The 13,918-nt window shown below is 36.9% G+C and overlaps 1 protein-coding gene across 2 annotated transcripts in view; it reads left to right on the top strand.

Annotated features, from left to right (window-relative positions):
- LOC128863007 (dynein axonemal heavy chain 7) overlaps positions 1-13,918 on the top strand; it is a 102,019-nt gene that overhangs the window by 57,105 nt on the left and 30,996 nt on the right. For both annotated transcript variants that reach the window (XM_054101887.1, XM_054101886.1), the window contains exon 27: positions 8,793-8,971. In XM_054101887.1, the coding sequence (XP_053957862.1) occupies positions 8,793-8,971 (179 nt within the window). The remainder of the gene's footprint in view (positions 1-8,792; positions 8,972-13,918) is intronic.

Genomic DNA, 13,918 nt, shown 5'->3' with positions numbered 1-13,918 from the left:
AATATCGGATTTCTTTAAAGGAATTTGATGGAATCCGCTTTTGAGATCTAATACGGAGAAATATTTATTATTTCCCAATTGCGCAATAATTTCGTTTATTTCTGGTATTGGGTATCTGTCAGTAATAGTTACGTGGTTTAATTTTCTATAGTCAATTACGAGTCTAAATTTTTTTTGTCCGGATGCGTCTAATTTCTTTGGAACTACCCATACAGGAGAATTGTACGGGGAACGCGATGGCCTTATTATACCATCTTCTAATAGTGTTTGAATTTCATTGTTGACAAATTCTCTCATTCCTACAGGATACGGATAGTATTTTGTATATACAGGGGTGTCTGAAGAAGTTCGTATCTCACCTATTACTGTTGTAGTGTAAGTTAACTTTTCATTTGGGTCGGTAAATAGCTGTTTGTACCTTTGTGTAAATTGCTGCATTTTAAGTTTCTGGGAAGGTGTCATATGTTCGGTTCCAACGTCGATTTTGTTTACTGTAGGGGAAAGCGTTTGCTTAATTTTGACTTCTTTGCCATTGCCGAATTTAATGATGTCATCGTGAACATTAATGGTCGCGTGAAGTTTTTTGAGGCTATCGTTGCCGATAATACCATCAAATGACTTCAAACCGGGTAAAATAAAAAATTTCAGGTTTGTGTTTCCGAACATGTTAATAATTGTATTGTGAGTTATTTCAATTTGGCCTGCTATCGAATTTGCGAAAAAGGGTTTTTCGTTGGGGATGGGTTTTGCTACGAGCTGCGGTTGGATATAATTTTTACTTGATCCCGTGTCTATTAAAATTTAAAAAAAATCGCCGTTCTTCGTTTTAAATTCGATGTAGGGTAACGAAGAACTCTTCATCCTAAAAAATTTACGTCAATATAGTCTTCACGGTCTTCAAAATATTCCTGACGTTGTTGGTCGTATGATGTGTCCGTCATATGGTATTCGTTAAAGTCCGAAGTATATTCTGTCCTGTATTTCTGGTCGTCTTGGGCGCATTTCGGTTCTTCTACTCCTGCTCTGATATGGAAGTTCCTCTGTTGTTTGAGGGGTACTTGGTGAGAAAAGTTTGATGGCCTTTTCTCAGTTGGTCTGTTAAAAGTAGGTTTATTTATGTAGTTCACGTTCCTACTATGGATAGAACGGTCGATGTCCATTGGCTCTGGACGGGGTTGTGGCTTCGGAGCAACTGGTCTGAATGGCTGCGCTTGACGGTTGTTTTGCCAAGGTTGTTGAAAAATTCGGTTTTGTTGGGGAGTCTGTTGATAGTTTCTGGGTGGTTGTTGGTAATATTGAGGAGGTTGTTGGTATTGTGGCTGTGCACGTGGCCCTGGAATGTATGCGAGTTGTGGGAAGAATGGCTGGGGTTTGCCAAGGTGTCTCCTTGGTGGAAGTGGTGGTGGGTTTACATTAAACCTTCGCATAGCGCTTCGTTGGGTGAATACGTATCTGCTGCGAGCAACTTGGTTTTCCAATTTAAGACACAAGTGTAGTGCCTGAGGAAGATCCTCGGGTTCTTTCATTCCCAGGAGTCTAGGGAGGTCTCCTTTGAGTCCTCGTATAAAAGTATCAAGGCTTTATGCCTGTAAGTCTGCGTCAGCAGTGTCAAGGATTCTTGGCTCATTTCGAGGCTACTCAACTTATTGAGAATGAGGGATAAGTGAATGTAAACGTTTTGGTAGAATTCTTGTATAGTCCCGTTTCCTTGAATTAGGGACGTCAGTTGACATTCAAGAGTTGTGTTATCTCTTTTGTCAGCATAGTGTAGAGTAAGGCATCTGGATATTGCCTTCCAGTCTAGGGGAGTGCTGTACGACTCCAATGCGATGTCGGCATTACCAACAATTTTCTTCCGCACAACGGACAGGATTCCGTAGTATTTTGGGGTACCTCTAAGGGATTCGTAGATTTTCAAAACCCTGTCTACACTTTTCTTCCAGGAGCTGAATTCTCCGGGACTCCCATTAAGTTCTCGCAGGCTACGGACTATGTCCGGTATTTTATCTAAGTCGGAAAGTTGTCCGCGATGTTCTGGTCTTATCGTCTCGTCCGTGGCATTTGTTAATTCAGAATTTGGGTTTAGTCGTCCTTCTTCCCTGATTACCCTAGTCACAATGGAAGTGATTAATTGCTCTAACTCAGGATTGCCGCTCGAAGCTGGTCTGTCCGTATTAGAAGCAGATGGAGGGGGTGTTTGGGAAGATGGGTTTCCAAGGATGCTTGGTCTAATCATTTTTAAATTTTTATTTATTTTTTTTTTTTTCCTATATAAAATTTTCCTTGATTGTTTAAAAATTTGTTTAGCTTGTTTTAAATCCTAGAAATTATTCAATAGGTTTTGTTATTATTTGATATTTATGTAACCTCTTCTGGGAAGAGGGCCCTTTGTACTCCGGAGGGTCCGTATAAGGATTCGCGGAATTAGGGTTATGTTATAAGTTTGAGGATCTCTTAAGTGCCTCAACTTTGTTATATTTTGTTATGGTTTTACAATCTGTTATCGCTTTATTATTCTTATCCTTATTTTATTTAAAAATTTTCCTAATACTAGGATTTCCCATAATCAAAGGCTATTCTTATTTATCTCATTAGATTTGATCACTATCAATTCGATTAATTTCTTTATTTTTTTTTAAAACTTAATTTCAAAGGTTAAGTTAATCCATTTAATAAAATTTTATTTTTCTCACTTAATCACTATAACTCCTTTTTCAAAAAGGTCAATTTAATTATTTTTCATCTTTTTTAATAAAAATTTTTCTTAATCGTTTAACACTTTTCCTTTCTTTTAAATATTTGTTTCTAATATTTTTCCTATTTTGAAATACTTTACTTTACTATTGGCTGTACAAGCAGTTTTTATTTTTTCCACTTCTTTTAAATATTTGTTTCTAATATTTCTCCTATTTTGTAATACTTAGTATATAATCTTAACTTTATTGCTTACGATATTAGTATAATCGGGGTCAGCAACATCTCCTTTTTGTTTGGGAGTCCTGTGGTGCGGGCAGAGCGGCTTGGCATTCGATGCCGTCCTTTTCCTCTGCAGTCCTGCAGTTACGTAGGGGCCTCGTTCTCTACTCCTGACCGGTTCCGCTTTTTGTTTTTGAAGGCGGCACTGCAGCTAATTTTTTTTTAGGTGGCTGGCCGTAATCAACGTGTGTGTATTTCACCCAATTAAACGTGTCACTATTAGTTTTTTTGCGTGTAAATTTTCGATTTAACGTCGCGGTATACTACTAGCTTTTCACTCGTGTTAATTTTCGGTTTTAATACTAAACGCGGAATTTAAACCGGTCCCTGCGCCAGTTAAATTTTCATTTATTTTTTTGAGTTTTTAAAAATTATTGCGTGGACAGGAGTCCACGTCTTTTCTGTGTATTGTTCACTTAAAAACTAAATTTACAAAATATTCTTACTTCTATATTACAACTAGATTTTGGCCAGGTCACGTTGCATCTGCATGTGCTGGGAAAATTCTTAAGTTTAGGAAATGCACGGTCTGCGCTTTATTCCTGCGCGTGTGGTGTCGTTTACCCGTGAGACGCAACTTTGTGATATGTTCACAATAAGATACATGATATGATATGATACAAACATTTTCAATGCTGAATGTGTTAACTCACATGTGCCAACATTTAACCCAGTGCTCCATGTACCCCTAGTAGGCCGGCGAAGGGATGGCTTTCAGCTCCTTCTTCACATTGTCTTTAATTTCCTCAATCGGCTGAAATCTTCTTCCACGAAGTAGTAACTTCAGCTTGGGAAACAAAAAGAAGTCGCACGGGGCCATATCAGGTGAATACGGTGCTTGCACGATGGTATTTACTTGGTGTTTGGTCCAATAATTCGGGCCAATTTGGGCTCGGTGCGATGGCGCGTTATCATCATGCGAAATCTAAGAATTGTTGGCCCACATTTCAGGCCATTTGCGACGTACAGCATCTCTCGAAACGCTTCAAAACGAATAAATAGTGGAATAAGATTGTGTCTTATAGCCCTACCAACATAAGAAAAAAATATGGGCCGGTTTCCACGTGTGCGGTTCGTTTAAATTAAATATTCTCGGTACTTTTTGATCATAGTGTATGGATTTACTCGTATAGCATACATACTTATACATATATGACCGAGTGTGCGTAGCACTAATTTTATTTCATTTGATTTTAGTTTTTATTAGTCTTACAGAGTAGATGTTACAGAATATTCTTAATTTTAGAGCCTTAATCACTAAGTACAAAAAGTTTAATAGGAAGTAAGCTTGGTCACAAAAAGAGATCTTGGCATGGCAAAATCCAGGTCTAGTTTTCTATAAATTTTATTAATTTCATTAACTGCTCCAGTAAATGCGGGTAAACTAAACACGATTCATTACATTGAGTTCTTTAAAATAAATAGGTATTAAAAAAGATGGAAACTCATTGCGTCTTCTCTAATTTCAAACTGAAATTACTTCTAGAATTCTGAGTTGGTGCGATTTTGCTTAAGTCGATCGCAATGGACACATAGACAAATTCGAGTCAACATATTCATTATTGAATGTTCGTGAGCCAGTGAGAAAACTCACCGGTCGAATTATATTTGTTTAAATATTAGTTTGGGGAAAAAGAAATCCATTATTTTCTCGTTAGATGGCTGTAGTGATCGATATCGCGTAAAGTATCGATTAAACACTTTAATATTTATGCCCGTTATCAAGGTGACATTTTACATCAAACAAATTATTTTGCTCTTTTTGGTTCGTTCCGTTCAGTTGTGAGTTACACGGTGTTAAAAATGGAAGTTACAATGAGAAAACTCGGTACATTTGCAGTTTTTCTTTAATAAAGGTGAAAATGCAAGCCAGACCGTTGAAATTGTGGATGGTGCCGATACTGTAACAGTTAATTATGTTCAATTTTGTAATCGCCGATTCCGTTCAGGCATTTTGGATGTTAAAGAAAATGTCAATAATGTCGAAAATGTTGATAAAAACACAGAAATAATCGAAGTTGACCGACATGTTAGTAATCGTAGCATCGCCCAGGAGCTAAATATCGACCATAAAACAGTTTTAAACCATTTGCGCAAATTAAACAAATTTTACGCAAAAATAATGGATTTATTTTTTCCCAAGCTAATTTAATTCACGCTTACATCATTTTTTGTGTGTTTAGCTGAGCTCCTTTTTCAAATTTTGGTATGCATTTTGACGGAGGGACCTACAGTTTCTTGCCGCCTCCGATGTTGTTCTTTTATGGGCGGATTTTTCATAGCGAAAATACTCCCTGGAGTTCTGCTATTGCCTGCCGAGGGGCAACTGCTATTAGAAAAGTATTACAGCATATCATTCAATTCAAAATAAGCCAAATTAGTCTATATCACGCCAGCGCTAGAATACCACTCTATGTATAAGTACTCCTACTTGTTGTGACGCTAGAGTGGTCTATTTCACTGCTACACTGACTCATTTCGTAAGAGTGTTATTTTTCTCTGACTGAATATTTAAATACTTGAATATAACTCGAAACTTATGTGAATCCGATTATGAAACTTAGCCTTTACTGAGATTAAGAAAAAAATCAGAAGTTTTTCAAAAATGACTTAAAAAATTTATTTCCAAAAAGTTTTAACAAAAAAATATATTTTTGTTTTAATAATTTTCTTTCAAACATATATTTTTTGTACAAAAAATTAACAAAAAAAGAATTATAAAAATAATCGAAGATGTTTCATTTTAAAAACCCTGAACCAAAATTTGCAACATAGAATAAATTTCACAATTATTAAATTTTTTTCAATTTTTATTTTATTTTATAATACTCAACACAAAAACTCTGCAAATAAACCAATTTTTTGAAGAATTGACGACAATGTCGAAAATACTTGGATGAAATGAAATTTCTTGGATGACATGAAATCGCTCTATATCGATTTTATACATGTTGAGAAGATTTCAAAAGTGAGCTCATTACCAAAACGTTATTCGACTTTGAGCGAATTTGACAGAATCAGCTGATAGGCTGGCATTACTTGAGATGTGTTTTAAATAAAAACCTAAAATTGTGTAGATGATATACGAAGAAATTCAATCAATGACACTTCGCTGCCGACTGAGCATCGACTGATTGGGCGAATGTGTGAATACATGTGAAATAATCGTGCTGAATTCGGCTGTCGAATTCTCAATTAACATGGCAGCCCATGGTGGAAAGATTTTTAGAGATGTACTACCTAGCAGACCGTTATTCGGTTCTCAGCGAATTTGATAAATATGCCGACGTCATTCCTTTTTTGTTTCACTAAGCTAAAGCTAAATTTTGCGAAACACAAAACGATTGACGTAGAATCCAAATTCCCCTCAAAAATTTTTTTTTCATCATACCTAACGAACAAACCTTATATCTAACCCCTTATGACAGCCAAAGTTCCCCTCACAATTTTCTTTTTCACCATAGCTAAATCGCAAACTTGGTAGTTTATCATCCTTGGCCTCAACCTCAGAAATGGTAAGATGAGCTTTGTCAACTTTCTCAGAAAAGGCATGAATGAAAGGAGTAGGAAATAGGCATCACTTTTAATATAGATATATATTGCTTTCAATCTTCGGGAGCCAGATTTGGAATTGTCAAACAGAAAAGTCATTTTCTTCTCGACATAGAATGGAACTAGTTCCTTTGGGTGTAGTACTACTCCTCACTTTATACAATGCTTGATGTTGTATACTTTTATATATTTATAGATTTTGTAGAAAGTCCAAATTTTCCGAACTGAATAATTTTTATTAAACAAAATATGTCTGAGTTAAGGCTCATCTTTTATGAGGACATATCTTTTTTTGACAGAACGGGCTCCGGGCCAAAAAAGTTGGCCTTAGAGCACAGTCTGGCTAAAGAGTCAGAGACCTCGTTGCCCGCGATACCAACGTGTCCCTTGACTACCCTTGAAGTGGTTGGGGGGCTGCAGACACATATAGATCTGCCTCTCCATCTGTTTTCCACAACAAAGTTCATCGTTTCTTTCACAGAAGCATGCCTTCCAAGAGCAAAGTGCAGTTTTGTCCCGCTGGATTCCACATAGACCCCAGAGCCGGAGCCGTACTCGGTCCTGGAGCCATCCGGGCTCATTTTCTGAGTTTGACCACAGTTGAGCCTCTGGCAGCACTGTATCTCGTGTCAAGCACGACTCTGGATAGTATGGAGTCAAGGGGCATGTCAAAGACCATTGGATCGAAAAGTCCATGCCTACTCTGTTGTCCAGTGCCGTACAGGGGCCGTACCAATTCCCATTGTGTTTCAGCTTGCAGTTGCCCTTCAAGGCCTTTTCTTGGATGAAAACATCAAGTGGTGGTAGACAAATCAGAGCAACCAATGCCTGAAGTAGTCGGAAAAGCTCCGATGCAACAGATGGCCATAGTGCGTTGTAGTCTCGATAAGGTCCTCCTGACTCCCACGGGAGAGAGTCTACTTACCCAGACCACTGATGCATAGGTGATAATAGGTCTTATCATAGCCGTGTAGATCCATAGGACCTAGCTAGGAGAAAGGCCCCACGTTTTTCACAAAGCTTAATAGAAGGTAAAAAGCGAATCGTCTGATCACCCAGTAAAAGTTTGCTCAAAAAGATAAAAAGGAAAGAAAATGAAATAGGAAAGTATTGGCTACAAAAGGTGCTTTAGCAACGTACTTCCCATTTCATGGTGTGTTTGCTCCGGCAGTATTACGAGTAGTATGACACTATAGCCTATACCTGTAACTATAACATAAAAAATGTATCAAAAGACCCAATAAACACTAGGTTTGGCTAACAATTCAAAAATGATTGGGAAATGAATCTCGTTCATAGTCACACCTTTCATTCATTCATTTTTTACCTATGTGGAAATATGAAGGTTGGTATTCCAATCGAAAACTAAGCCATTCGACAGCATTACGGAACCCTCGTTATCCAATGTATTTTACCTTCGTCGTGAACATGAAACGGGGGGGATGCAAAAGTGATGTTTTGACAAGGCTTTAGAAAGCCAGAAACGCATTTCCTAGTCTCCGACCACTGAGGCTGTGCAAAAAATTCAACGTGCATAATCTTTAAATCACACGTTAAGGCCGTTTTTCTCTATGCTTGTACAACATGGCGTTTATTAGCAGAAATCGTTCGAAAGCTGCAAGTGTTTGTAAACCGCAACCTGAGGTACAATCTGCGCATGTGGTGACCAGCCAATTGGATTTCGAACGCCGACTTACACCGACGATGCCAAAAAAAACACCAATCGCGCAAGATATCAGAGAGCGCAAGTGGAGGTGGCTCGGCCATACACAACGCAAAAGAGACACGGAGATCAGCAAGCAAGGGTTAAGCGAAAAATTTTGCTTTGCCCCTATGCTCTGTAATGGAACTCCAGGAAGTGAGATTTGAATGAAAGAGAGTGAGTGTCTTATACAAGAACGCGCGATTCTCTCTAGCTGGCAAATAAAAACATAATAAAAAACGCAAAATTCCCTTCACTCTTCTTATTGTCGATCTAATTTTTATTTAACCTATTTCAAATATATTTCCAATATTGCATGCCAGGCACATTGAACCGGTAGTACCAGTAGAGCAGCCGATTTGATTTTTTCTATTCACTTCTATTCACTCACTCTTAACTGTGAATCTTTATTTACAGATTTTGACATTCTAGGGTAGAAAACCTTGCTCTTGTTGCCTTTGCTTTACTTCTGCTATCGCAATACACTCTATTTCTCATACTCATCAATATATAATATCTCCTTATTATGATTCTCACATTTTACGTTTCATTTTAATTGCAGTCGAATTGGCAAACATCGATCCAATGTATCAGTACAGTTTGCTGTGGTTTGTCTCCCTTTTCACGGCTTCCATAGACAATACAGACAAAGTGGATGACATTGATGAGCGTTTGAAGGATTTGCGTAAACACTTTACCTACAGCCTTTATGTAAACATCTGTCGCAGTCTGTTCGAGCGGGTGAGTATATCAATCGTATATCGACATCGCCATTCGTAATTTCATCGAAGCGCGCTCTGCAATCAAAAAGTAAATTATGTGCTTCGGGGGGAAAAATTAGGAGAGTGAACTCCTTCATTTTTAGGTAATACAGTAATTCAGTACAGTATCGGAAACCTATCAAAATGAGAAAAATCAACTGAAAAGTAATTCGAAACTCAAATAAATTACCAAAAAGGAGTAAGCAAATGAATAATCTCATGCGAAAACATCAAAAGAAAATAAACATAAATCATAAAAATATTCTCTTCTAAGTTATGGATGACTTCGAAATTGATGAATTCTGTTCAGAGAAACTTTTACACCTCCAGAAGAAACAGTTGCTGTTCTTTAAGTATGATATCATGTACTCGATACCCGTACTCGTTGGAAATATTGAAGGGAGGTACAAAAGTATCAGAGAGAAGTACTTGATATTAACTATTGGGTATGGGAATAAGTTTGCGACCTTTCTTAGCCAAAGTTACGAATTATTATTAATTTAACAATACATGATATTATGTAAAGTAAGTGCCATTGTAAGCTACAACTTGACTCCATCTTTCAGGTAGCATACGGATTCCTCTGACGAAAAATTCGTCATAATAGATCTATTTTTCATCGCCAGTGACGATGCGATGCAGAAAATCTTTTCTTTTCTGCCGTTCAAGAAGCATCTCACACGTCACCAACCGTCTCTCGATATCACTCTCCTTCAATTGATGTGGCACACAGTTTCCTGCTTTCTGGACCATTCCCATCGGGTGCAAACCGTTACCGACGGTTGATCTGTCAACATTCAACTCTTTAGACATATCACCAAGAGTTCGACATGCGTCTTCATCCCATAACTGTTGTAGTTGAGTATCGTCGTTTTTTTCGGTACCATCATTAACACTCACGTCGAAATTGCCGCTTGTTTGGAAGTATCGAAACCACTCTTTAAAAGTTGTATTCGATGGAGCGTAATTACCATACATATTGATCAATATACGACACGTTTCAGCTGCACTTGTCTTTAAAAGGTAATAATAAAGCAAGGCTTCCTGCAAATGCTGTTTTTTCGCGACGAACTTAGTCATTTTTGACGTCAGATAAAAAAGGACTTTACGCTTCAAACGAATATAAACTACTCGATCCAGACCTCGCATATACACCTTCAAATCACCAGTATATTACTAGAGCGAACCCAAAAATAGTATCAGCAGCGCCACCTCTTTTACGACGGCGGAAACTTATTTCCATACCCAATAGTATCAGACTTACTCTAAAATTCATACAGGGAAAATCCTTAGCTATTTTATCAAGGATTAAAAATATGTTTTTAAGATCTTCCATACTTCTGGCGAGTTACTCTTTAAAGCCAATATTGGTGACTCTATGCGAGTATATGCATAAATCTTGAAAGCTCCCTAATATTTTGGACTGTCTTTGAATAAGTAACGGAGTCCCAGAAGTCAATACATTTCAATTCCTGGAACTTATTTTCTTAGCTCCGTTTTGCATGTATGATATTATCAATCCACTACAGCTCGCCTAATGTATTTTCGAAACCAAAATTCTTTGAAAAAAAAACGAGTAAATACAGAAACCTCGTATTCGTTAATCAGCTGAGCTCTCTCCTGAAGGACTCATGTAGAAAAAGTTCTCCTCTTGCATTGACTCCATCAGATATTTAAACAACCCTATGAGAGCTGTTTGCCTAGCCAATTGCTCTCGTGAAATGTTTTTTGCACTAGATGGGTTTGAACCTGACCCTATTCAAATCTATTCTGCAATCCGATCCTAAGAATTTATTGGAATCAAAATCCAAATTGACCCGATTCCGATGACGATCATAGGTTTTGGCTTTGGATAAATGTTGATTGTGAGTCGAGGGAATGGAAGTAATCGGTTTGATCCCACGCGGAAATGAAAAAAAAAAAATCAGCACAAAAAGGACAGAAAAATATGTTGCTGTCTTTTAATTTAAATCAAATCAAGTTAAAGTATCTGGTAATTTAATCCCTTAATTTGCTCTGTAAAAAGAATCGAAAGTGAATGAAGTCAATTTCTAATATGATTTGAAAATTTAGTGGCACAACTTTTATAGGTTAAACTTTAGTATATTTTTAGAACATTTTTACGAAGTTGTATATGAATAATGTCCATAAGTAAGCAGTCATATATTTATTTTATTTTATTTATTTACTATTAAATGCTTCTATAGCTTTTGTGAAACTTTATATTTGAAGGAAATAACTGACCTTAATTCATACTTAGTATACAAAATATGCGCTAAAATTCAACTGTACACACACATAGATATACATAAAAGCATAATCCCAATAAATAAATCCCATAAATTTACTAGATATCATTCAAAGTCTGCTTCATTGCATCTTGTCTTTCAGCGAATCATTATAAATCTTCCACTTCCTTTGTAAATGCGTGTGCATGTTTGTGATATATGAAACCCACACTCTCTTAAACATTCAGCTGCGTCTATACTGCCTTTGCCTTTAATATTTCTTTTACTTATTTTGTTGAAATGTATCTCATTAATTTTCTGCTCTTTATCGGCTCACTGCTCCGGCCATTACAATCCATTATCCCGCCCTGCTCTGGGCGTACGACATTATTTGGAGTCCTTTGAACTGTGTGCTAGTTGATAGCTTTCGCACCAGATTGTGCGTACAGATCGTAAATTCTGTGCATACAAATGCGTATTCGAGTATGCATATATGTACATACATATGTACACTAGTGGAAATTCTCATAAACTCACTTGTTTTTCTTAAGCTTTTTATACTTCGTTTTAAGTTAGGACGAATTACGGATAAAATTAATATTACTTACCAATACTAAGCAATGTCAATACTAAGCAAAATATCAAGCTTAAAATCAATGGTTTTAAAATTTTTTAAAATTTAAGTTTATTGATAAGTTTTTTACTTGGCAATAAAAAAAACTCAATTACAAATAGTTCAATTCTGATAACAAATTAATTGCGTGTAAACTCATAAATTATTTGTGGGTAATTTGTCCACTTGCCCTTGCATTCTAAAATTTGATTGAATATTTTTGATAAAAAAGAGCTAAGTTTTTTAAAGTCTGAAGTGGCCCTCCTCTTTATAAGGCTCTCCTCACTTACTTTATAAGGGTCTCCTCATGCCCGTCCTAATGTATGGTGCAGAGAAAGTTTGAGAGAAAGATTCTGCGGAAGATTTTTGGACCGACCCTTGCACGTTGGCAACGGCGAATATCACAGGCGATGAGCTGTATGAGCTTTACGACGGCATAGACATAGCGCAGCGAATAAAGATCCATCGGCTACGTTGGATGGGTCATGTCGTTCGAATGGATACAAACGCTTCGGCTCTGAAAGTATTCGATGCGATACCAGCTGGTGGTAGCAGAGGAAGAGGAAGACCTCCTTCGCGTTGGAAAGATCAAGGTGGAGAAGGAATTGGCTTCACTTGGTGTGTCCAACTCTCTTTAATCGCGACTTATACGTTCCTTACCGTTAAATTGTGGCCCGTTCGCGTGAACCCCTCTGGAAAAGATACCGGAAATATTTATGTCTGGTGTTCTAGCGGGCCAATCGCGACCTTTAACATTTCTTTATGGCTGAAGTCCTTGTAGACAGTGCTGCGATTTTATACATTTATGTTAAAAAAATAAAAAAACATTTCTTAAGGGGTTAGGGGTAGTCAGAGGTCCGAAAAAATGATGATTTTTAATACTTTTTTTTGCTAGTCAATTGCTTTATTTTGCATTATACTTCGCCTTGACATTAGCAAAATTTCAAAAAACAAAAAAAAAATTAATAATTGTTAAAGTTATCGCTATTTGTGTGGAGCCCGTTTCTCCAGAAGTCGCTTGCGTTGATCACCATAAGTCCTTGGAGATTCATCTAAAGCCAATCGGATAAGTGAAATAGGTTTTTTCAATAGATAATATTGTGCCTAATCGAAGCTTTTCTCTTTCAAAATTAACAATATGGCGTCCTCAGGAAATATTTTTCAGATTTAACAATTAATTGTTTAAAAAAAATTGAAAATTTTGAAAAAAAATCCTTCGATCAGGCTCGAGCTTTTTCTGTTTTTCAAAAGCACTGTAAATTTTATTGAAATTTACCAAGCGGTTTTTAAGTTACAGTAATCATCAGTTGAAAAAACATAGTTTTGAGAAAAACGTATTTCAAAATTGTCTATCGATTTATATAGAGTTACACGAATTAACATATACTGTGTCATCTATTCCTGGGCCATGTAATAGTTCTTCAGCCGTCCTACATAGCAGCTTCCAAAATATCGATTTGCTGTTGCCTACGAAGCATTCTACCTTCTCGAGTGTCATCGTTAGCCCGTTTGTCTACCATTTTCATATGTGCACCATCCAGCTACTTGCTCTCGAACGCTCCGGAGCGCCTGAGCGCCCTTTGTTAATTGTTGAATAACTCGAAAACTATTAGTCGGATTCACTTCAAATTTTCCCACAATATTTTCAAGGTATTATACTTTAAGAAAATGCAACAAAAACTGCATTTTTCTTTTAATTTCGACTACTCCCGACCCCTTAACTTAAAATATTCCTTTGTCTTCCTCGACAGTACCACATTGTTAACTCTTCTACTTTCTCTATTATAAGATAAGATTAGATTAGATTTGTGGAGGGTTGGATAAGTGCAAGCACTCAGCCAGGAAGATTATTATACTACACCCAGATAGATTAGAGTGGAAGGAATAGAGGGACAGGATAGATACAGTATGGATGGTAAAACGGAAAAATTGGTTTGAGGTCGCTCTTCCGCGAATCTTTTGGATTCATTGATGAATCTTAAGATATCCGGAAAAGGAAGAGTATGAACTTTCATTAGCCAGTTTCTCAGCCAATTCTTTCCATGTAATATCGCAATGTCCAGGCACCCGATTAGGACAAATTTTG

This window comes from Anastrepha ludens, chromosome 5 (assembly GCF_028408465.1).
Source record: "Anastrepha ludens isolate Willacy chromosome 5, idAnaLude1.1, whole genome shotgun sequence".
Taxonomy (NCBI): domain Eukaryota; kingdom Metazoa; phylum Arthropoda; class Insecta; order Diptera; family Tephritidae; genus Anastrepha; species Anastrepha ludens.
Note: the sequence above shows the minus strand (reverse complement) of the source record. Positions and strands in the feature narration are given on the sequence as shown.